This window comes from Trichomycterus rosablanca, chromosome 9 (assembly GCF_030014385.1).
Source record: "Trichomycterus rosablanca isolate fTriRos1 chromosome 9, fTriRos1.hap1, whole genome shotgun sequence".
Classification (NCBI taxonomy): Eukaryota; Metazoa; Chordata; class Actinopteri; order Siluriformes; family Trichomycteridae; genus Trichomycterus; species Trichomycterus rosablanca.
The window spans coordinates 31,049,566-31,074,034 of record NC_085996.1 but is presented as its reverse complement, the minus strand read 5'-3'; the positions used below and the strand labels follow the sequence as shown (position 1 = coordinate 31,074,034).

The window sequence follows — 24,469 nt, the reverse complement described above, 5'->3', positions numbered from 1 at the left end:
GTCTTTTAGGTCTTGCCTTGACTTTCACAGTTTCTCTTAACTGCCGTTTATATTATTTTGTGTCTGCTTTATGCACACCAGTAAGCTTTATTTTTTCATCACATCCAATTTTACCCTAACACTCACACTTATGAAGAAGGTAGATTGGCTACTGCAAGTAGCAGTTAGATGTGAATTGCTGAGTTAGTGATGTGCTATAATGGACTTTCCTGTCCTGGTGGATTCATGCTTTGTGTCAATTGTTTTCATTTGATAACTAACCCATTGTAATTCTAACCAGCAAGAAGCATTTTTTTACTAAATGCATTTTCTAAATCTGCATATTTGCTCTAATCAGTATTTTCCTAGTAGGTACACATATTCTGACTCTTAACATTTAATAAAATCTCAATGAATAAAAATGAAACCTTAAGTATGCAAGTCAAATCAAATAATTCACAGAGAATTCCTGCAGGGTGGTTTTTTACAGTACTGTAAATCATACAGTGACATAAACCAGTCAGACAATGTTGAATGAGTATTCCAAAGCTTGTTAAATATTAAAACTGTGCAGCTGAACAGTTTTACTGACTGTATACAAGCTATTGATCGTATTAGATAATCATGTCTTTTGTTTGTACAGATGCATGTAAATACATTACAGTGTGCAAAAAATAGGCCTGTTGCGGCAAATGAAGGACTGTTATCCTGCTTTTGAAGGACTGTTATCCTGCTTCCTTACCTATGCATTAGGCCAGCCACACCTATCAGATTTAATCTGATATTGCTTTAAAGACGCAGTAAATTATTTGTAATCATGTGTTAGCTTAGTGTTAGTAGGGTTGTGTTATCAGGCTGTGCAGCGGCTTAGTGCAAGACACTGTAGGTACACACAAAACATTACATTTACTGTTTTTATATATGTACAGCATCTAAACAAATGCATAATATTCACAAATCTTTGAAATGCACAGTTAGTGAAATGTATACCAGAGAAAATTATTAAATACATGTTTTACAGGTGCCCAGGCGCAGCGGGATATTCCACTAGCACACCAGTGCCTAGATTTTGAACTCCTCGGTCAGCTGGGCGCTATCTAGCGGGCATAATTGGCAGTAACTGCAGCAGACACGGTTCTGCTACGGCGGGCCGAACTACCCAAAGAGGATGGGCCACCAAAAGAGAATGGGTCCCTGCTGAGTCTGGTTCCTCTCAAGGTTTCTTCCTGTAATTTTAAGGGACTTTTTCCTTGCCACTGTCACCCTTGGCTTGCTCAATAGGGGTTTTTTTTGTCTGTTGGTCCTGGATTCTGTAAAGTTGCTTTGAGACAATGTTCATTGTAAAAAGCGCTATATAAATAAATTTGTGGGTGGGGTCTTCAAACGCTGTGTAAGGACCTTGATAGAGAGCAGATAGAGATAGAGGCAGATAGAGAGACACTTGTGCAGAATGCATGGGTGAAAAAGGGTTCCACTAAGGGCTGCGCGCAGGTCGGAGGAGGCGTGAGCAGCAATATACCCACCTTGACTGCAATCAGGGATCCCCCAGCAGCGGAAGACAAATTGACTATGCTAAATTGGGAGAAAATGCATAAATAAAATAGAAATAAATAAATAAATGTTTTACTTTGTTTACCATTTTGTATCACAGTATAATCTGTACACAGCCACATTCAGAGCTTCTAATCTGAATTTTTATCCATTTATACAATTTTCATAGTAAGCAATGAACCTTTAAACATTAAAATCACAAGCAGTAAAGCTGTTTTGTGTCAGTATGGGGTCTGACTGCATGTTAAACTCTGTACATGCGGTTCAGTGTGTAATTTTTTTTCTTAAAATGGTGTGGATATTTTGCATCATGCACCAGTATAAAAGTAAACCTCAATTTATCATCTTATAATAAGTACACTTAAGCTTTACTATACGGACTGTATCTCTGTTACTTCATTAGCATGTTTTGTTAGTACTTGTAATGAACTGTTTGCTACTGACGCTGTTTAAAATTCATGGTCTAATGACGGTTGATTATCAGTTAAAAGAAATTGACAACATTTGCATCCCTACTGTTGCAAATCCCCTCCTGGCATTAAAAGCGGTTATAGTTTATGTTGTGAACTGACATGTTTCAGGTTTCTCTACAGATGTTTAATGGGGTTCAGGTCTGGGCTTTGACTAGGCCACTAAAAACATCCAGAGACTTTTGTGATGTTTTGGCTGTATGCTCACAAATTGTGTGCTGGTTTGCTGAAACTGCAGTGAGTTCACGCAAAAATATGCAGAGCATTCTAGCTATAGGGGCGCAAGGTGAATGAAGGTGATTCAGATTCACATGTAGCAATTGTTGCCTGCCAGACGTAGATTTATCCGTCCTATTTTAAGACCCACGGATTCTTTGCAGGTCTCTCTGTTACTTTTGGTCTCTGTTTGACCTTTGGATGTGCATGTCTATGTGACAGAGTGCAGGGACTACTGGTTACGAGTTCTGCATGTGACCTCAGTGAGTTTTCCCCTCTGATTTCATTGTGCTGGCACTGGTTAGGTGCTAGACATTAAAGCATCATGTGCCAGGCCCTTCCGTGATGGCTTATAAGTCTTTGGTGTGTTAAAATCCCAGGCTATACTATGTCCATGTCATTCAACACTGACTGACTGGTCATGTGTATTATGTCCTTGATTTCCTTTCAAGAATTCCTCAAAATTATGCAGTGTGGCAGCTTTAAACAAAAAACACAGGCGCCATGAACACCAAAATACATGTGATCATGACTGTGTTGAATATCCCATTCCAAAACCATGAAAGGTTGGCTTGCAATTAATATTCCAGTCCATCCCAACTTTGTCTAGTGGGGTTGAAGCCAGGGCTCTATGCAAGCCACTACAGTCCTTTCATACAAACTCGGATCTGTGACAGGGACACAGTCGTACTATAACATTCCCAAAAAAGTTGTAGGTGTGTAATGTATTTTATATAATGGATTTAATACAACTGTTTAGCAAAGGGTGTAGCTGGAACTCTGAACTCAATAATTAAATGGTGTGTTAACATACTTTGGCCATATAGTGTATGTTGATGCCTTAATATTAAACAATGGGCTTTAATAAAATGTTTACTGCAACTTGAGGGACCAGCACAAACTATTAAAAGCAGTCCCTTAACCATTATTTCACCTTTAAATATGGTACAATGCATTTGGGCAAGTAGAATTCAGGCATCTGTCAGGTGTGATTCATCATTTCAGATTGGATTTCGTCAATTGGATTGTACTTTACACCAATTAGACTGATTTTTTGACTTGGCCTTGTTTATGGCTGCTCCTCTATGAAAACCTAATACATGAAGCTCCATATGAACAGTTCTTGAACTATTGTTGCTTGCCAAGACACGTTCATGTTTCACATGTGAAAGAGTTTATGAGGGTTTATAGGCCAAAACCATTTAGACGCAGGATAAAAAATTCAAGCAAATGTACATTTTTAATGTATTTATGTGATGCTGCAACAGGTAATTACGGACTGGTTAGTATGCTGTAAAGAAATATATTGTTCAAATAATGTTCAAAAAATAAGGAGGTGGCTTACAATGACGTTACTGTGCTTTTCACTGTGGCCTAGTTCATCTATGGTAATTGTTTATGGAGACTGTATTTGGACTTCTGGGTTTGGTATTTCTTTTTTAATTATGATCACAGAGATTTTAAGCTTTATAAAATGTGCCAGTTGAACCATCAACAGTCTATTAAAGTATGCCAATGGGGTCATAAAAATTAATCACCACCTGAAGTACAAATACAGTAGACGAACGGTTTACCATACGAACATTTTGGGTTACAAACAATCTTTTTCAATTTAACGTATGAACTAATTTCAGATTACGAACCGAAATTCACGAAATACGTGACGTCACCAACAAGTTGACTCCAAGCGTCTCTCTCTCTATATATATACCGTGCGCGAACATTCGGACGGCGGACAGTGTTTTTTCGGTGTTTTCTTTATATTTTGTTAAATTCTATATTAAAATGTCCCCAAAGAAGGTGCAGAGGAAGCGTAGTGGTGAGAAAATGAACAAATCTATTACTACTGTATTTGTTGTGTTGTATAATTACTCCTGCCAGTAGCTCTCACTGTGTATCAGACAGAGGGGACAGTGAGTGAGAGAGAAGGAATTTATTCTTTCGTGCAGTTACTACAAAATACAACACTATTGAAAAAAAGAAGGAAATGATAGAGAAATATGAGAGTTATTGTTGTTTCTGGTAGATACATTTTATAAAAAAAGAAGGAAATGTATTATGGTGTATAGTACAACACACGTACTGTACTGAAATGTGATGTGTGTTTTTTATGTACAGTACAACTGTGTATGGTTGTTTATTATTGTTTATTACAGTAATGTCTATTCTATAATTTAAGATTAATGGAAAATATACTTGTATTTATAACAAAAAAGACTATTTAAAACATTAGAAAGGTTAGGTAAAGGGGTGGTTTGGGAGGTCTGGCATGGATTAATTCTATTTACATTATTTCTTATGGGAAAGATAGGTTTAACTAACGAACATTTTGACTTAAGAACAGCCCTTCGGAACCAATTACATTTATAAGTCAAGGGTCTACTGTACTTGAAATTGTCCTGCTTTAGCAACATTCACCTGGTCTAGAACACTCTGCAATCACAGCATCAGAGCACCCATAAGTGCTTAGCAAAAAGTAGTGGTGATCCAGTTTGTGCTAATCACTGCTAGAACGCTACCTGTGTCACATGTATTGCCTCATCAATCCCTTCTGGAGTCTAAACACTGGCATTGACCCCAAGCTCTTCGTACATAATCACAAATGAGGCATTCTCAGTGCTCTAGTTTTGTAATGCAGTGATTACAGAGTGTAAACGTTCCAAATTATAGACCATACAGGATAATCGTTTAATTATGTTGGCCTGGTTTGGTTGCACCCTGCACAATTCCACCTGAAGAACTCAAATCATACAGTGACAGATGCCTTTCGCAGTGTGTCTGTAGGAACAGTGTGTTAAAAGCAGTTAGGAATGTTTGTTGCAATTATTTTCCAAAAGAAGAGTTTAAGCTAAAACACTGGATATGAAATCACCTTTTGTTAACTGAGACAATATCCAGCTTGTACAGTAGTCTTATAAATGACATTGTAATCATGATAACTAGTTTGGGAACTTTCTTTCTTCAGGATGAAGGGTAATTAAAAAAAGAATGGAACAATAAAAAATAAAAAGTTCATTGAAAGTGTGAAAGTGCTACACTTTGTTGTGAACACACTGGACTGGGCAGTATTTCAGTATTTTCAGTATTTTGTGGTGTAATTGTTTTCAAAATCACTTCAGCCGTGATTTTGCATTGTGTTTTGCATGTTGTTCACTGAAGTTTTTTGTTTCACTATTAACAGTTCAAAAACCTTTCTGTTGGTCTTTTTGCCACAGGGGCTTCAGGCCTGAGTGCAGATGAGGAGTGATGGCTTCACAGAAAGACCCAGATCCTCCACCTGATCATGACCGGGGCGTCCCTTTGGATATTGACGATGTCCAGATGCTGCTTCAAGGTCAGAGCCATTCACACACACTAACTTGTTTTAAAATATGTTTTCGAACAACAAATGCTAGGCTTTGACCATAGTGAATTTTTCACTTGATATTTTTTTTATATTAAAAATAGTAAATGCTGGTTTATTTGTCTGATTGGGGTGTATGGAGCAACCAATGGAAAAAATAGTAGCATAGTAGAAGCATGTATTACTCTTGTTGCATTATGTACTTAATTATTTACTTACTCACTCACTCACTGTCTTAACCGCTTATAAAATTAGGGTCGTGGGGGGGGGTGCTGGAGCCTATCCCAGCTTTTCAATGGGCGCAAGACACACAGTAACACCCTGGACAGGGTGCCAGTCCATCGCAGGGCAGACACACATACACACACACACACACACATTCACCTGTAGGGCAATTCAGTGTCTCCAATTAACTTGACTGCATGTTTTTGGACTTTGGGAGGAAACTGGAGCTCCCGGGGGAAACCCATGCAGACACGGGGAGAACATGCAAACCACACAGAAAGGACTTGAACCGCCCTGCCTGGGGATCGAACCCAGGACCTTCTTGCTGTGAGGCGACAGTGCTACCCACTTTTCGCCACTTATTAATCCTGAAGGAAATTAAGGTGGGCTGAGGTCCTAATAGGCCTCAACAGTGGAAAAAGGCTTGTCTTGGAGGCATTACTATGTAATAACTGGCCAAAAATACAGAGGTACAGGTTGCAACTTCATAGCAAAAACCCTGGTCCACACATTCGGATAGAGATTTGAGTATATGGATAGGCATGAGCCTGTTGGCCAATATACAAGCTTCATTTCTAATTGACTACAGCAGGGGGACTTTTCTGTGCTCATATAAATATGGCTAGTATAACTACACCAACACACATGGAACAGAGCTCTTGTGCCAAGGCCTGAAAAAAAAACCACGCTCTCACCTTGGGAGAGGAAATTTGTCCAGCGGGTCAGATATACGAACCATTACAAAACAGGACTATCGACTGATTTAATCTTATGAGGTAGTTTAACTAAGATCAGATTTAGATTGTGTGTTTGGGATTGTATTTATTAATTGCATCAAGATTGTGGTGATGTATTTGTCAGATTCTTTGATTTGCCTGGAGTCTGTTCATTACCTTGCCCTAATTCTTGCTGTAAAGGAAGCCAGGCTGACTCACTGCCAAAAACGTCCAAAAAGCACCCCGAGGGAGGGTGTGGCTGCAGTTTGTGTGTTGGGTGTTTATGTTTTCTTTATGCTTTATTATTACCTAGCAACAATTTTGGCATTTTGTCAGGCTCTGTTTGCACCTACAAAAATTGTAATATGAACACTGCTTTATCGTGCGACTGGAAGGTAGAGTAGTATAGTTTCTTCACTCAGAAGAAGAATACATTTCTATGAAGTCATTTTTACTGGACACCTTAAGGGCATAATGTGGTCAAACTGGGAGAAATAAAACTTCTAAGTTGTTTTTAATAATTTGAATCATACACCGAGCAGCCATAACATTAAAACCACCTCCTTGTTTCTACACTCACTGTCCATTTTATCAGCTCCACTTACCATATAGAAGCACTTTGTAGTTCTACAATTACTGACTGTAGTCTATCTGTTTCTCTGCATGCTTTGTTAGCCCCCTTTCATGCTGTTCTTCAATGGTCAGGACTCTCCCAGGACCACTACAGAGCAGGTATATATTTGGGTGGTGGATCATTCTCAGCACTGCAGTGACACTGGTGACATGGTGGTGGTGTGTTAGTGTGTGTTGTGCTGGTATGAGGCACAGCAGCACTGATGGAGTTTTTAAACACCTCACTGTCACTGCTGGACTAAGAATAGTTCACCAACCAAAAATATCCAGCCAACAGCGCCCCGTGGGCAGCGTCCTGTGACCACTGATGAAGGTCTAGAAGATGACTGACTCAAACAGCAGCAATAGATGAGCGATCGTCTCTGACTTTACATCTACAAGGTGAACCAACTAGGTAGGAGTGTCTAATAGAGTGGACAGTGAGTGGACATGGTATTTGTTCACCAGAGCTGAGATCTCAAATACATCGTATCGAATCTCGGCTCTGCTTTCCGGCTGAGGCTGAGCGGCTACATGAATAACGATTGGCCTGTTGTTTAGATAGGGGGCGGGACTAAGCCGGATGGGGACTCTCTCTCAGATTAGTGTGATTACGACCTCTGCTAGCTGGTTGGTGGTGCCTGCACGGAGATGGGAAAGGAGTGCGGTAGAGGGTGTGGCTCTCCATACACAGCGCTGTACTGCAATGCACTCGTCAAGTGTATGTGATAAGATGTTTGATTGCTGTGCATGTGTCGGAGGGGGCGTGGAGCAGCCTCGTCCTCCCCCAATCAGGAGCAGGGACCAGCATTAATGAGAGGATGATTGACAGGCAGAAATTGGATGGGCTAAAGTGGGAGAAAAAGGGGTAAAATACAAAAAAAAATTATGTAGAGAAACAGATGGACTACAGTCAGTAATTGTTGAACTACAAAGTGCTTCTATATGGTAAGTGGAGCTGATAAAATGGACAGTGAGTGTAGAAACCAGGAGGTGGTTTTAATGTTATGGCTGATCGGTGTATGTGCGTGAACAAATGCAGTTGGTGCCTTCCACTAAGCGCTTTGCACGAGCTGCAACTTGTTACTATGTGATGGCTAAAATTTTACCCGTTCTTCTTAGATCTCTTAGTTTCACTCCAGGCAGTGATAGCTCAGTCGTTAGTCATAACTGTAAGTCTTTTTGGATGCTAAATGCCGCAAATGTAAATGCAAATTAACCAGGCCACTTTACAAACTGACGCAAACAGCAAGTTTCTGGTGTGACCAGGGCTTAGATAGAGTTCCATACCCACACTAACCAGTTTTCAATATGCATATTTAGAACACAGAGGGGAGTGGTAGTTATTCTGTGCTAAACAGCATTGTTTTCAATCCTGAGAAAATCTCCTAGCATTAAAATGATTAATATCTTTATTGTTTCTGAATGGGTGTGTTCCATTTGTCTGTTCTGCATTGCCGCCTATCAATTATAAAATAGAATGAAAGTATTGGGTGGCAAAACAGGTAGATGTGCTGGGCGGATACTCGAGTGCCGCTTCTTTATGCTGCTTCACCTGCCCAAATTGAGAAGGTTCCTTTAGGTGTTTCCTGCAGCACAGTAATAGGAACCAGTGTAACTCTGGGTTCTAGTTTAGTTTAGTTTCCACCATAGACAGCTGGAATAAAAAGTGCCACTTTTTAGTAGGCTTCAGCAGTAAGTGTACTAAAAAGTGTTCCAATCGCACTTGATTAAATGAGAAGAAGCTCCATTGTGTGACACCTGCCAAGTACCTGTCTCCATCGGGCATATTCTGGTTGACTGTCCCAGGTATCTACAGGAGCGGGACTTGCTTTTCCCCAAACCATGAATAAATGATACACTATATTGCCAAAAGTATTCACTCACCCATCCAAATAATTGAATTCAGGTGTTCCAATTACTTTCATGCCACAGGTGTATAAAACCAAGCACCTAGGCATGCAGACTGCTTCTACAAACATTTGTGAAAGAATGGGTCGCTCTCAAGAGCTCAGTGAATTCCAGCGTGGTACCGTGATGCCACCATGTGCAACAAGTCCAGTCCAAATAAATATTTCACAGCCGACTGTCAGTGCTATTATAACAAAGTGGAAGTGATTGGGAACGACAGCAACTCAGCCACCAAGTGTTAGGCCACGTAAAATGACAGAGCGGGGTCAGCGGATGCTGAGGTGCATAGTGCACAGAGGTCGCCAACTTTCTGCAGAGTCGATTGCTACAGACCTCCAAACTTCATGTGGCCTTCAGATTAGCTCAAGAACAGTGTGTAGAGAGCTTCATGGAATGGGTTTCCATGGCCGAGCAGCTGCATCCAAGCCTTAAATCACCAAGCACAATGCAAAGCGTCAGATGCAGTGGTGTAAAGCACGACGCCACTGGACTCTAGAGCAGTGGAGACATGTTCTTTGGAGTGACGATTCACGCTTCTCCGTCTGGCAATCTGATGGACGAGTCTAGGTTTGGTGGTTGCCAGGAGAACGGTACTTGTCTGACTGCATTGTGTCAAGTGTAAAGTTTGGTGGAGGGGGGATTATGGTGTGGGGTTGTTGGGCTCGGCCCCTTAGTTCCAGTGAAAGGATCTCTTAATGCTTCAGCATACCAAGAGATTTTGGACAATTTCATGCTCCCCAACTTTGTGGGAACAGTTTGGGGATGGCCCCTTCCTGTTCCAACATGACTGCGCACCAGTGCACAGTCCAAGCACAGCACTGCGTGCCAGTGCACAGTCCAAGCAAGGTCCATAAAGACATGGATGAGCGAGTCTGGTGTGGAAGAACTTTACTGGCCTGCACAGAGTCCTGACCTTAACCTGATAGTACACCTTTGGGATGAATTAGAGTGGAGACTGTGAGCCAGGCCTTCTCGTCCAACATCAGTGTCTGACCTCACAAATGTTCTTCTGGAAGAATGGTCAAAAAGTCCCATAAACACACTTCTAAACCTTGTGAAAAGCCCCCTAGAAGAGCTGAAGCTGTTATAGCTGCAAAGGGTGGACCGACATCATATTAAACCCTATGGATTAAGAATGGGATGTCACTCAAGTTCATATGCGTGTGAAGGCAGACGAGCGAATACTTTTAGCAATATAGTGTATGTAGGTTGTGAGTTGATTGGGTCAAGTCTTTATTGGCCTGATTAGCACTGCAGAATGATAAAATTCTTCTTAACTGTGTATGTGTGTGCACGTTGGGGAGGAGATTGTTGGGGTTGAACAAGAACACAAAATCTATGCAGACACAAGAATTGAACTAAGTGTCACGTATCCAGCCTGTCTATGCTTGTAGAGTTTGTGTATATGCCACGCTCCTCTCTCGAGGAGCACAGGCTGAAGCCAACGCCTGTCATTGTGATTGGTCCCCTGCTAATCACCCACAGGTATATAAGAGGGCAGATGGGCTCACCAATGGGGACTATTTTGATTAGTTTTGCCTTTGCTGTGTGTTTGCTTCCTAGCACATGGTCCCTTGGTTTTATTTGACTTTGCTTCGTTTGCCCTTGTCCGTTTGTTCCAGTTTGTTTGCTTCTGTTTGTTTGTTCCTGTCCCTTTGCTCTGGTTTGTTTGCTTCTGTTTGTTTGTTCCTGTCCATGTTTAGAAGTCTTGTTTAGTCCTGTTTGTGTTAAAGTTCCTGTTTAGCTTTAGCATTCTTAGCTTAGGATCTGGTGTAGTTTAGTCTGGTTGTATGCGTTAGCTTAGCATAAGGTTTAGGGTCATATTAGTGTGTGTTTAGACTAGCTTTAGCATTGTTAGCTTAGCATGTAGCATAGGTCATGTGTTTGTGTCTTGTGTCTTGTGTAACCTTGTTTTGTCTTTTTTGTTATCATTAAACTCTTTTTGTTACAACATCTCTGTGTGTGTCTCTGCCCCCTCTTGTCTAGTCTAGCCCAAATCTGTTACACTAAGTCTCTTCTGTCAGGACACACTGTCATTAGTGCATGTAAACTAGACCTTGTGGGTAAAAGCTTTGATTTTAGGGGTACTAGTTGATCTCTTGAGCTGTTTTATCTATTTGTGTTTGTTACTTGATGAAATATTTTCCCTCAGCACTAGCACCATTAGATGGGTGCTGCCTTTATTATCTTTCAGTTTGTTCTCATGAGGACAATGGAAACAAACACTCTGAATTATGTGAATTGTATTTAAGGGTGTATCAGACTCGTTAAGGAAAGCATGTAAGCTGGTTTGTAAGTTGTGTAAAAATCCAAACTAGCTGATGAGAAGTTAAATGGATTTGGCTGTAATTAAGCAGATGTCTACTTAAAAAGACTTGATGAAGAATTTTCTTTGTAGGCGTATTAAAGTGGCTCTTGATGGATGTGGGGTCAGGTAGCTGATATAAGTAGTGTCTTTGTTACTGAGGTGGCATCATGCCTACTTAACCCTAGGGCCCTCTATGCTTTATAGAGTCATCCTGGGCTGGCAGACTAGCCAGTTTTGCAATGCTTCCAAAGCTGGAAAGACTAAACTGTTTAACTTTCTTTTTGTTTCGATCTTGGACACAACAGAATACACCATCTTAGTTTGAACTGTTTAGTTACATTTTGGCCCTAAAGATCAAGGTGCTTAAATAGCTAGGCGAAATAACAAATCCTGCATCAATCTAATCAATGGAGCTTTTGTGTTGCATAAAAACTACCACCCCAAAATGTGTGACTCCCAACCATTGTCTGTTGTTCTTCATATTATTCCCAGGGCTGCTTTTATAGCATCCGAGAGAAACATGATCCACCGGTTGTCAACCACCAATGCAGTTTGGGGCATTTTAAACTGAATTGTGCAAATAACAGGATGGAGTCAATGAAAACAAAGATTTCAAGCATATCAGTTTTGTGTGTATATAAATGCAATTAAGGACAGTTTATAATCTGACAGTCAGTTTACACAGTAGCTGGGGGGGCACGGTGGCTAAGTGGGTAGCACTGTCGCCTCACAGCAAGAAGGTCCTGGGTCCGATCCCCAGGTGGGGCAGTCCGGGTCCTTTCTGTGCGGAGTTTGCATGTTCTCCCTCTGTCCGTGTGGATTTCCTCCGGGTGTTCCGGTGTCCTCCCACAGTCTAAAGACATGCAAGTGAGGTGATATAACCTTGTGTGAACTGATTAACCTTGTGTAATGAGTAACTACTGTGTCTGTCACGAATGTAACCAAAGTGTGAAACATGACGTTAAAATCCTAATAAACAAACACAGTAGCTGTATGCAGTGTGGCAGTTTGGTATAAGTAGAATATGTTCAAGTTCTAAAACTCAAGACAATTGTAGACTCCATACACATGTTTCTAGACTTTTGTAAACTTAAAAATCAGCTCTTACCCACTGACATGCTTTTAATGTACAAGCGTAGTATAGGTTTAGTTATTATTGCCAATTTTATTTGATTTTATCTGCCTTTTATTTGCTCAGATCTTGCCCACACTGACCACCTGAGGACTTTCTCTTCTCTTTATTTTTAGATTTACAATTATTCTTAATTACCTGCGATACACTCACACACCATTACTTGAAGTACATATGCAAATAAGCCCCCTTTATTTGTAATCTTGGTATCTTATGTTAAAACTGCTTCAGTTTAAAAAACATTGTGCTTTAAAACAGGTAGAGAATGAGCTTTCTAGGTTATTAAGGTACTGCCCTTTAATCTGTGTAATTACAGTTTATTACACCAGGAACAACGTCAAACCGAACAGTTTAACAAGTGATGCTGGTAAATGGCTTTATGTAAGTGTAAATCTCAACTTTGCCACTTCACTTCTCAGAAACTGAGAGTAACTGAAAGCAGTGTTTTAAACAATTAAGCCGTTTCAGATCCAAACTTCAATGTAGTCAGGAAACCACAAAGCTCTATTTTGGCAGTATAGAGACATATTTCCAGATAGATGTATTCCAGTTAAGGGCCAAGCCAAAATGTTAATTATTTATAGGAAACATACCAAGACTATTAAGCTGTGGATGCACCAAACTTATTTAGTCTATTTCTGCACAATACTATTACCAGAGCTCTGAATTCAATCCAATACCTCAAGGCAATACTGACATCATTGCTGTTTTGTAGAAACTTTGGTCCTTTCATATGTTCCTTCCAACCACCATAATGTCAAAATTCCCCAGGTTTTCCAAATTCATTTAGAGATTGCAAGACTTGGAGGTAATTTTACCCCCTACAGTTTCTCATTCTGGTGCCATTTTTGTCTTTTACAGTGGAACAGGAGCAGGTTCAGAAGAGGACATTTACTAACTGGATCAATGCTCAGCTTTCCAAGGTAAATGAAACAATATTTTGAGCCTGTTGTGGGTCATAACAAAGCAGTCAATGTTGTTATTAAATGAATATGTTGCCATGTTTCACCTAATTTTTAACCACCTTCTATACCTATATAACAATACACCAACTAGGCATAACATTTTGCCACTGTCAGGTGAAAACTGATCATCACTTCATCAAGGCCCCTGTTAGTGGGTGGGATATATTAGGCAGCAAGTGAACATTTTGGGTTGGTTTCACAGACAGGGATTAAGCCTAGTCCTAGACTACACAGCATTTTGAATGGAGATTCTCCATTTAAAGCAAAATGTAGTCCTGTGTGGTCCGATCCAACAAACGAGCTACTGTAGCTCAGATTGCTGAAGAAGTTAATGCTGGTTCTGATAGAAAGGTGTCAGAATACACTGCATTGCAGTTGCAGGGCTGTTTTGGCAGCAAAAGAGGGACCAACACAATATTAGGAAGGTGGTTATAATGTTATGCAAGTTTTATATGAGACAGAAATTTGTATTAAGGTTTCCTGTAACCTTTTAACAGTTTTGAGCTTCTACAAAATGGATATAATATGAGAAATTATACGTATTGACTGTATCAAGAACTGACTTTAGATTGTATTGGAACTACCGACTGTGAATTGTTTCAGGGGTTCACATCGTTTTAGTGATGCAGAATGTATCAAAATTATTGTCTCTTTAGTTTCTAGATTAAAAATAATGGCTTTAATTATTTAATGTACTTTTGAATAATGATGTAATATTTATTTGATAGCATATTTGAATATCTATAGCATATCTAAAATGCAGCCTAAATCACGTTGAATATATATATATACAGTATATACAGTATATATGGTGGTATATGTGGTTTAGTGTTCAGTCAAGTGTTAAAATGAGTAGAGCATCTGTCAATAGGAAAACATGTTTCGTCTCCTAAGATATCAAAGCTAAATCTTAGAAGCACCACTCGTGCCAACCCAGAGTCAGCTTAACTTTGGTCTGGTCATCTCAAGTTACACACTATCTAAATGAGTTGCAGCCTGGTCTCTATAAACTGTCTCACCACTGTGTACTTCAAATGTCTTAGCAGAAAGAGCGGACAATTCATCATGCAGTGTTTTAGCAATGTTCATAATTAAATCGTTGTGTTTGAAAGGTTCCCATAGAGTTGTCTATAACACGTACCTGAAGTTTAATGTGACATGCCTCAGGCATGTGTATATGCATGTAAAGATACACACGCATGCTTAATAATCACAAAAATGTTCAGGTTGATTGACAGGGGCAGTGTTAGCATAGCAGTTAAGTTATTGGCCTAGTAATCGGAACGTCTCTGGTTTAAGCTCCACCACTTCCAGGTTGCCTCTTTTAGGCTGTTAATTAAGACTCTTGACCCTCAAATGATTTGATTGTATACAGGTAAAATTGTAAGTGGCTTTGCTACATTTTCATTTTCATTTACATTTTCAGCATTTAGCAGATGCTTTTATCCAAAGCGACTTACATTATACATTCTAAGCAATTAAGGGCTAAGGGCCTTGCTCAAGGGCCCAACAGTGGCAACCTGGCAGTGGAGGGGTTTGGACCAGCAACCTTCTGCTAGTTCAGTACCTTAACCACTAGGATACAACTGCCCAAAATAGTAAATCAAGTTATTGAAATGAAGTTTACATACATTTACAGCATTTTGCAGATACTTTTTATCCAAAGTGACTCACAGTACTGTGACAGGGCCCAACAGTGGCAACCTGGCAGTGGTGGGGCTTGAACCAGCTACCTTTGGATTACTAGTCCAGTACCTTAACCATTGGCTACAACTGGTAAATCCCATAAATATGCAAATTTGCAAATTAATATTACTTTGGGCAGTGGTAGATTAGTAGATAGGGTACTGGACTAATGAGCATAGGGTTGAAGCCCCACAAACACCAAGTTGCCACTGTTGGGCCCATGAGCAAAGCCCTTAACTCTCAATTGCTTGCATTGTACAGTATATGGACACAATTGTAATTTGTTTTGGATACAAGCATCTGTTAAAGGATAATCTAGACACTTCATTGAAACATTTGTGTTTTCCAGAGGAACTCTCCATCGTTGGTGCAGGATCTATTTGCGGATCTTCGTGATGGAGCTCGATTGCTGGATCTGCTGGAGGTCATGAGTGGCCAGTGCTTGGTAAATGTTCTACTCCAGTTGACTATGGCTAATAATACAAATCAATGTAAGGACAGAAATTTGTAGTTCAGCATAGTTAAGTATTTTCATTATGTCTTAACAGAAACGAGAGAAGGGCCATGGATTGTTCCAGCAGAGAGGAAATATTGAAACAGCCTTGAATTTTTTAAAGAATAAATCGGTGAGGGATGTGTAATGGCTTAGTTGAATTGTGTTATTACGTACTCACTTGATGAGTGAGTATAAACTAAAATTGCTCTGTTCACTTGAAATGCTTTAATACTGGACTGATGAAAATGTTTGCTGTTTATTGTCCAGATCAAACTGGTGAACATTAACATCCCTGATATAATAGAGGGGAAACCTTCCATTATTCTGGGCCTGATCTGGACCATAATTCTACGCTGTTACGTAAGTATTACATCCATGATGGTTTAAAATGTCTATAAATAATTAAATGACTGTAAAAAGGTGTCTGTTCATACCAAGTTAATTGGCTAATGACAGCATTTCTCTTCCTTTTGGCTATTCTTGTATATAGGGGTCACCACAGCAATTTTAAACCTTGAGTGTTGGTGTTACGTTAAGCTGATGCTATTTTAAACCATTGCTAAAAAGTTGCTTTTACCCAGAAGGCTATAATAATGATTTGCTTGGTTTAATTATTGTTTAAAATGAAACTTAATTGCTGCTGTCACATAAGCATAGTGTAAATCATATTGTTTACTCTTGACTTGACATAAAAATGTAGACACCCCAAACTAGTTTGGCAATTTTAGCCATGCTCATTGCTAACAGGTGCATACCAGTTAGCACAGTCATCCTGACTCCAGAGGATAACTACTGGCAGTAGATTACATATACTTAAAAACTCTTCACTAATAAAATGTGATTTTGTTTCTGGTAATTGTAAAGAAAACATAAATAAAACTCTGTATGTTTTTGCAGATTGAGGAGTTAGCCAGCACTCTTTCCTTTGGATCTCGCTCCTCGTCTCTGGATTCCCTTTCCAGCCTTGATTCAGCGCCTGGGACCCCTGTGCGTGGCAGCCCTGTTCCGCGTGGAGCGTCACCCATCCATGCACGTTTTCGGCTGTCCGCCAAAAAAACCTTACTTCTGTGGGTGCAGAAGCAGTGCCAAAAGTGTGTATCTACATACTAATATTATTAGACATTATAAAAATTACCTTTTAGGTGGGCTTTTTACAATGAATGCTGTTTGGGAGTCATTGTAATGACAGGGAATTTTTAAGTGCAATAAAGAATGGAATAAGAAATAATTTTTTTTTTTATAAATAATGAAATATGTTCTTTAGAATACTGTGTTATCAGTGTTTAAAAGAGTGGACTAATGTGCTCCCTATTGTGCTTAAGCTTTTTTTTTTAACGTCAGTTGGTTCTGGGAGTGGTGTTGTGTTTAATTTGTGTTGAGTTTCAAGGTATTTTTTTCCTATAGGGATGTATGGGAAACCTGGAAAAAACCTGTTCCATGGTCTCGTGGAGCTGCATATTTGATTATATGAATATTATATTATATATATTAATAATAATAATTATACTGTTATATTCCATTACCAACAATCCATGTGGCATATGTTGTTTACAATCACCATACCAAACTAATTCTGATCTGGAGTTATTGATGTTAAAGAGTCCATGTTGGTCTCTAAAGGTCTCAAACACAAAAAAAAAACTGATTATATTGCAGAAAAAAATATGTAAGGTGAATTATTTATTTGTACTGTCATTATTCAAAACATGTCATTATTAGTGTCATTATTCAAAACATTTGTGTCTTTTTCTGTCAGACTCTGTTTATACACATTAAATTCACCCCTCCCCCGTTTCTTCACATCAGTCTTTGCAATTGCAAATTGAATCACTGAGTAAAAGTCTGAAACGACTCTTTTCAAACAAATTATTCTTAGGAATCGAATCACGGAGCTGTGCTCTTATCTACGCTAAATATTCATTCATTTTGTCTAGTCTGTTTCATTACGGTGTCGTGGGCAAACAACTCCATGAATCAGTGCACATTTGATTCAGAGATTCAGTCATGGTTCAGGCCTTGAAAGACAGCTGTATAAACCAATCAGAGCATCCGAATTCAGATTATTGGCGGAAGTTGTTTCTCAGATCCAAAGCAGTATGCTATTTTTTCAATTTCTCCAATGTGTGTCATTTATATGAGCTGGCAATGAATAAACTCTCTCTTTATGGTTGAGGTTTAAAGAACAGCTTAGTTAACAGATTACCAGTTTCAGCTTTTTACTGCGAGACTGAATACGGTTTTTGTTAGTTAGGTGGACAAATACAGTTGGAAATGTATTTATATATTGTGGGAATATTCTGGAAACATGCAAGATGGCTGCCAAGAAGAAAAACAAGTGGATTATATCCCTAATGGAACAACACACAGAAGAAGAATTTGAAGAAGAGGAGCTCGGGGAAGCAGCGGTTATAATTTTCTGCTGCTGTGTGCTTGATCTGGGTCATTTTGCAATAATAGCAAAGCATTATCAATATTACACTTTTTCGGGATTTTTTAATGCTCATTTATTTGAAGTAAAACAGACAGCGTAAATGTGAACAAAGCGAAAGTCGCACACACTTTGAACTTAAGGTAAAAGTCGAGTTTAAAGATATAAATTTATTGACGAAGGGCGTCAAGTTTCAAAGATTTTGATTTAGGGAACGTCGAGTTACAAGGTTCCACTTTTTTTTTTTCAGTGTGGGCTGCTTGGTCAGTGTGAAAGATTTCAAGACAAGCTGGAGAAGTGGTGTGGCATTCAATGCTATTCTGTGCTCCTTGAGGCCAGACCTGGTGGACCTCTCATTAACTGAAACAAGAAGCAACCTAGAAAATATGGACATGGCCTTTCGCATAGCCCAGGAGGAGCTGGGAATACCCAGACTGCTCGAACCTGAGGGTGAGTGTCATTTTAATTTATGCCTAAGCCTGCTTACCATTCTGCAAGGTTGATATCTAAAATGTTATGTATGTAACTTTGGGCAACGTTTTACAGGTACAGTGGTACCATGAAACTCAACGTCAATTGGTTCTGGGACTGGTGTTGAGTTTAAAAGATGTTGAGTTTCAAGTAATTTTTTTCCCATAAGGGTGTATGGAAAACCTGTTAATGTGTTCCATGGTCCCGTGGAACTGCATATATTTTAGGCTTATGTTAAATAATGGGGTTGTTTTTGACACGTGTACACTAAAAATAACACAATTATAATATAAAAACACTGAAATAAAAAGCTGATTCTTACAATTTCTCAGCACCCCGAGCTGTAACACAAGTTTAAAAGTGAAACAGTGAGGAAAAAACAGATAAACACATACAGTGTATCACAAAAGTGAGTACACCCCTCACATTTCTGCAAATATTTCATTATATCTTTTCATGGGACAACACTATAGACATGAAACTTGGATATAACTTAGAGTAGTCAGTGTACAGCTTGTATAGCAGTGTAGATTTACTGTCTTCTGAAAATAACTCAACACACAGCCATTAATGTCTAAATAGCTGGCAACATAAGTGAGTACACCCCACAGTGAACATGTCCAAATTGTGCCCAAATGTGTCGTTGTCCCTCCCTGGTGTCATGTGTCAAGGTCCCAGGTGTAAATGGGGAGCAGGGCTGTTAAATTTGGTGTTTTGGGTACAATTCTCTCATACTGGCCACTGGATATTCAACATGGCACCTCATGGCAAAGAACTCTCTGAGGATGTGAGAAATAGAATTGTTGCTCTCCACAAAGATGGCCTGGGCTATAAGAAGATTGCTAACACCCTGAAACTGAGCTACAGCATGGTGGCCAAGGTCATACAGCGGTTTTCCAGGACAGGTTCCACTCGGAACAGGCTTCGCCAGGGTCGACCAAAGAAGTTGAGTCCACGTGTTCGGCGTCATATCCAGAGGTTGGCTTTAAAGAATAGACACATGAGTGCTGCCAGCATTGCTGCAGAGGTTGAAGACGTGGGAGGTCAGCCTGTCAGTGCTCAGACCATACGCCACACACTGCATCAACTCGGTCTGCATGGTCGTCATCCCAGAAGGAAGCTGACGCACAAGAAAGCCCACAAACAGTTTGCTGAAGACAAGCAGTCCAAGAACATGGATTACTGGAATGCCCTGTGGTCTGACGAGACCAAGATAAACTTGTTTGGCTCAGATGGTGTCCAGCATGTGTGGCGGCGCCCTGGTGAGAAGTACCAAGACAACTGTATCTTGCCTACAGTCAAGCATGGTGGTGGTAGCATCATGGTCTTGGGCTGCATGAGTGTTGCTGGCACTGGGGAGCTGCAGTTCATTGAGGGAAACATGAATTCCAACATGTACTGTGACATTCTGAAACAGAGCATGATCCCCTCCCTTCGAAAACTGGGCCTCATGGCAGTTTTCCAACAGGATAACGACCCCAAACACAACCTCCAAGATGACAACTGCCTTGCTGAGAAAGCTGAAGGTAAAGGTGATGGACTAAACCCAATTGAGCACCTGTGGCGCATCCTCAAGTGGAAGGTGGAGGAGTTCAAGGTGTCTAACATCCACCAGCTCCGTGATGTCATCATGGAGGAGTGGAAGAGGATTCCAGTAGCAATCAGTGCAGCTCTGGTGAATTCCATGCCCAGGAGGGTTAAGGCAGTGCTGGATAATAATGGTGGTCACACAAAATATTGACACTTTGGGCTTTGGGCACAATTTGGACATGTTCACTGTGGGGTGTACTCACTTATGTTGCCAGCCATTTAGACATTAATGGCTGTGTGTTGAGTTATTTTCAGAAGACAGTAAATCTACACTGCTATACAAGTTGTACACTGACTACTCTAAGTTATATCCAAGTTTCATTTCTATAGTGTTGTCCCATGAAAAGATATAATAAAATATTTGCAGAAATGTGAGGGGTGTACTCACTTTTGTGATACACTGTACATGTGGACGCTTTCAGAGTGAATCTGACGGTTATTCCACACAAATGCAGTTTCATCATATATGCACACTTTGATTAAGTTTTACCGCACCCCTCAAGCCGAGCGCTGAACGAAGCAACTGTTCATTGTTAAATTGAAATTAAATAAATACATTTTAAAAAAACAAACTGAACACATTGAGTTTAAGGGAAACGTTGAATTTAAGGGTACTAATTTCTTGCCGAAGGGCGTTGAGTTTCAAAGATTTTGAGTTTAGAGGACATTGAGTTACAAGGTACCACTGTATTTCGAATATTATAATTGTACTGTATTATGAAATGTTTGGTTTTTTTTTTATATAAAATTGCTTTTAATGTGTTTTATTCTTAGATATTGATGTTTCTGACCCAGATGAAAAATCTATAATGACCTATGTTGCTCAGTTCCTGCAGTACTCCAACGATCTGCCCTCGATGGATGATGACCTTGAGGTAAAAAAATGTGGTTTTAAAATATTTGTGTTAGATAAACCAGTTGTGCCATATTTAGAAATTGGATTAGAAAATGATCTCTGTGCAGGTCACAAACAATTGCCAGGCTTTTCATGGTTGTGGGATGAGGTGTGTTGTGTATTTATTTATTTATTTGATTGTGGTATAAGCTTGTCTTTAAAAAAAAAAAAAACTGTAAAAACGAACTAGCAGTTGTACACACGCGAGACAGATTGAAAATTCTGACATTACACAAAGAGAACTTAAGAATAAAAGACACATTTTGTAACTCTGAGGGTCGTATTATGACTACTTAATAACATAAATAACATGTTTTACATCAGGGACACTGTAATGACAGTCGGAGTCACGGTGTGAGGATGCTTTGGTCTTTTACAAACTGGAGAACAGAAAATGATTGATTCCGTTTTAATTTTTAAAATTGGGTAATGCAGCAAAAAGGCAAGTTTACACTGATGAGGCATAACATGACATGACCATCTTCCTAATATTGTGTTGGTTCCCCTTTTTGCTGCCAAAACAGCCCTGCAACCTGTGATTCCTGTTATTCTGACACCTTTCTATCAGAACCAGCATTAACTTCTTCAGCAATTTGAGCTACAGTAGCTCGTTTGTTGGATCGGACCACACGGGCCAGCCTTCGCTCCCCACGTGCATTAATGAGCCTTGGCCGCCCATGACCCTGTCGCCGGTTTACCACTCTTCCTTCCTTGGACCACTTTTGATAGACACTGACTACTGCAGACCGGGAACACCCCACAAGTTTTGGAGATGCTCCTACCCAGTCATCTAGCCATCACAATTTGGCCCTTGTCAAACTCGCTCAAATCCTCACGCTTGCCCATTTTTCCTGTTTCTAACACATCAACTTTGAGGATAAAATGTTCACGCGCTGCCGCGTGCCGTGATGAAGAGATAATCAGTGTTATTCACCTGTCAGTGGTCATAATGTTATGCCTGGTCGGTGTATGGCATAAATTGTCAGACAGCAGTTTTCGATTTGATGCTGCTCATCAACAGAACAGATATTACTATAATTGTAGCACTGCTGTATATGGCATCCCTTCTTTTCTCTGTCTCTTCTTTCATGTCTTTAATCCCGACCTCTGGCATTCATTCTGATTCTTCCTGTTTCTTCCACCTGTTATTTGGCTTAGCTGCAATGTCTACTTTCTCCTATGTGCTTGTCTCCTGTCAATCTTCCCAACTACTGCACACCAGCTGTGCTGGCTTCCCCTTTGCATCAGGTACAGATACAACACTGCACCTATGCTTCTTTTAAAACCTTGTAGCAACATGCAAAACTGCAAGTTCATAGGTTAAATTATTTCACAGGAAATTGTCTGATTTATTGTCTATGCTCATAGGCATCACCCAGTCAAAAGGTCAGGGAGATGACCTGCTGGCTTGAGCGATCCTATCAGGAACTGCTGGATTTGTGGTCCTCCACTGAGGATGAGGGATACAGCAGTCGCTATCAGGTAAACTTAGACCTTTAACTTACATTTTTGTCATTTAGTAAATACTTTTATACAATGTGCTTTACAATGATAACTGATGTAGTGCAAGCAAGGGTGATTGGGTGGCCCACTACAGCTGGGAATCCCCAGTGGTGCTTTTGGCCAGTTGGGCACTTACATACAATCATGATTGGCCAGTCATATTCCTGGGGGTGAGGGGGTGGATTGCTGTTCTGATTGGTGTATGTGCCCAGTGATTTCAGAGAAAAAACCCGGACCAGGATAAAGCAGTAGTAAAATATGGAAGTGGAATGAGTAATGCAAGTAATTGAGGGATTTTTTTTAGGGGCCCAAAAGTTGCAAGTTGGTGGTGGTGAGTTTTAAACCAGTAAGCATCTGATCACTAGTCCAGTGCCTTAACCACTATTATATATATTTTATAACCACTAGCCCATTTTGTCACAAAAACATTAACTTTCAGTTAATGATCCACTTCATTCAGAAGGTGTTCAGTAGGGTTGAAGTCAAAACACTATGCAGGCCATTGTAGTATTTCTTCATTGTAGTATTAGTGTGTGTTGTGCTGGTATGAGTGGATAAGACACAGCAGCGCTGCTGGAGTTTTTAAATACCGTGTCCACTAATTGTAATGTAATTGTAATTGTAGAACTACAAAGTGCTTCTATATGGTAAGTGGTGCTGATAAAATGGACAGTGAGTGTAGAAACAAGGAGGTGGTCATAATGTTATGCCTGATCGGTGTATGTAACCCTGATGAGCAACAGCTCAATTTGTAGTAAATGCAATCTAATATCCTACATAAATCATGGGATGTTTGGATGTTTGGTATTTGTAGCTATTATGTCAGAATGTGTAGCTTGTGGGTGGGAACTGGCATTGACTAAATTAGAGTAAACATACACTATATCATGATACTTTACTCTGTGTGTTATAAAAACTGTGCCACAATATTTTATAAACGTTACGTTTTTCTAAGTATCCACTTTTTTCTGATCAGGGTTACAGTGGGTCCTGCACTACAGGGATGCATTGGGCATGATTAACCTCGATCTACTGCACCATAAACTCACCTGCTCACTCATTATCACTTAGGATCAGCTTGGACCAGCACCCTTCTGCATATGTATTGGAGACAGAAAAAAAAAAACAGAATACCAAGAAGAGACGTTTTACCATGCTATTACATGGTCCTTAGAACCCTGGTGCTTTGGGCTTTGATTATTAAGTGCTTTATCACCATGCCTCCCTGCCATGGATGTCATGATTTATATCCCTTTATAAAAAAAGTTTCATTCATTATGGGATTAGAGCAGTTAAAACAGTTATCAGGTCCTGACAGGTGTAATCTGTCGTCTGTGAATCTCATGGTAGAATAACATATTTGCCATAGCATGCTCATTACTTGCTCATGTCAAACTTATGGTTTTGCGTATGGTTTTAATTCTGTAACTGGATCTGTTTTAGGCATTTCAGAACTTTGTGGAGTCCTTTAATGAACAGAGGCGCCCTGTCATGCCAATGCTGAGTGCAATGAAGCGTAGTACCAAACTCACAGAGGAGCAGATCACCCTGAGAAGGGCATGGGAGAACATGGAGGACAGGGTGAGTTGTAGCTGTGTGTATGAGAGGAATGGAATCAAGCAGAAATACTTGTGATTGTAGTCAGAAGCTGTTCACATTTATGCATTTTGCAGACACATTTAGTGAAATGCAATAAAAAAAGTATCTGTGATTTGTTCATTCTTTTAAACCCTTTAATAACTAATAAAAAAGCACAAAAAGATGCCCAGTGTTTTCACTGACCCTACCCTGACTTATATAAACAAATTTAGAATTTGACGCAACACACTCAGACAAGTTGGGGCATGTTTACCACTGTTTTTCATCACCCTTCCTATTACTTACACTTTTTTAATAATTTGGGAACTGATGGTACTAATCGTTGCAGTTGGCACATTTGCCCATTCTTGCTTGATACAAGACTTGCTTAACA

At 39.8% G+C, this 24,469-nt stretch overlaps 1 protein-coding gene across 1 annotated transcript in view; it reads left to right on the top strand.

Annotated features, from left to right (window-relative positions):
• Positions 1–24,469, top strand: part of syne2a (spectrin repeat containing, nuclear envelope 2a) — an 88,299-nt gene that overhangs the window by 10,399 nt on the left and 53,431 nt on the right. Inside the window, exons 2-12 of the mRNA XM_063002515.1 lie at positions 5,432–5,550; positions 13,325–13,386; positions 15,464–15,559; positions 15,663–15,740; positions 15,878–15,970; positions 16,508–16,701; positions 18,289–18,488; positions 20,874–20,974; positions 22,153–22,242; positions 22,363–22,476; positions 23,941–24,078. Coding sequence (XP_062858585.1) covers positions 5,463–5,550; positions 13,325–13,386; positions 15,464–15,559; positions 15,663–15,740; positions 15,878–15,970; positions 16,508–16,701; positions 18,289–18,488; positions 20,874–20,974; positions 22,153–22,242; positions 22,363–22,476; positions 23,941–24,078 — 1,254 coding nt within the window. The 5' untranslated portion in view covers positions 5,432–5,462. The remainder of the gene's footprint in view (positions 1–5,431; positions 5,551–13,324; positions 13,387–15,463; positions 15,560–15,662; positions 15,741–15,877; positions 15,971–16,507; positions 16,702–18,288; positions 18,489–20,873; positions 20,975–22,152; positions 22,243–22,362; positions 22,477–23,940; positions 24,079–24,469) is intronic.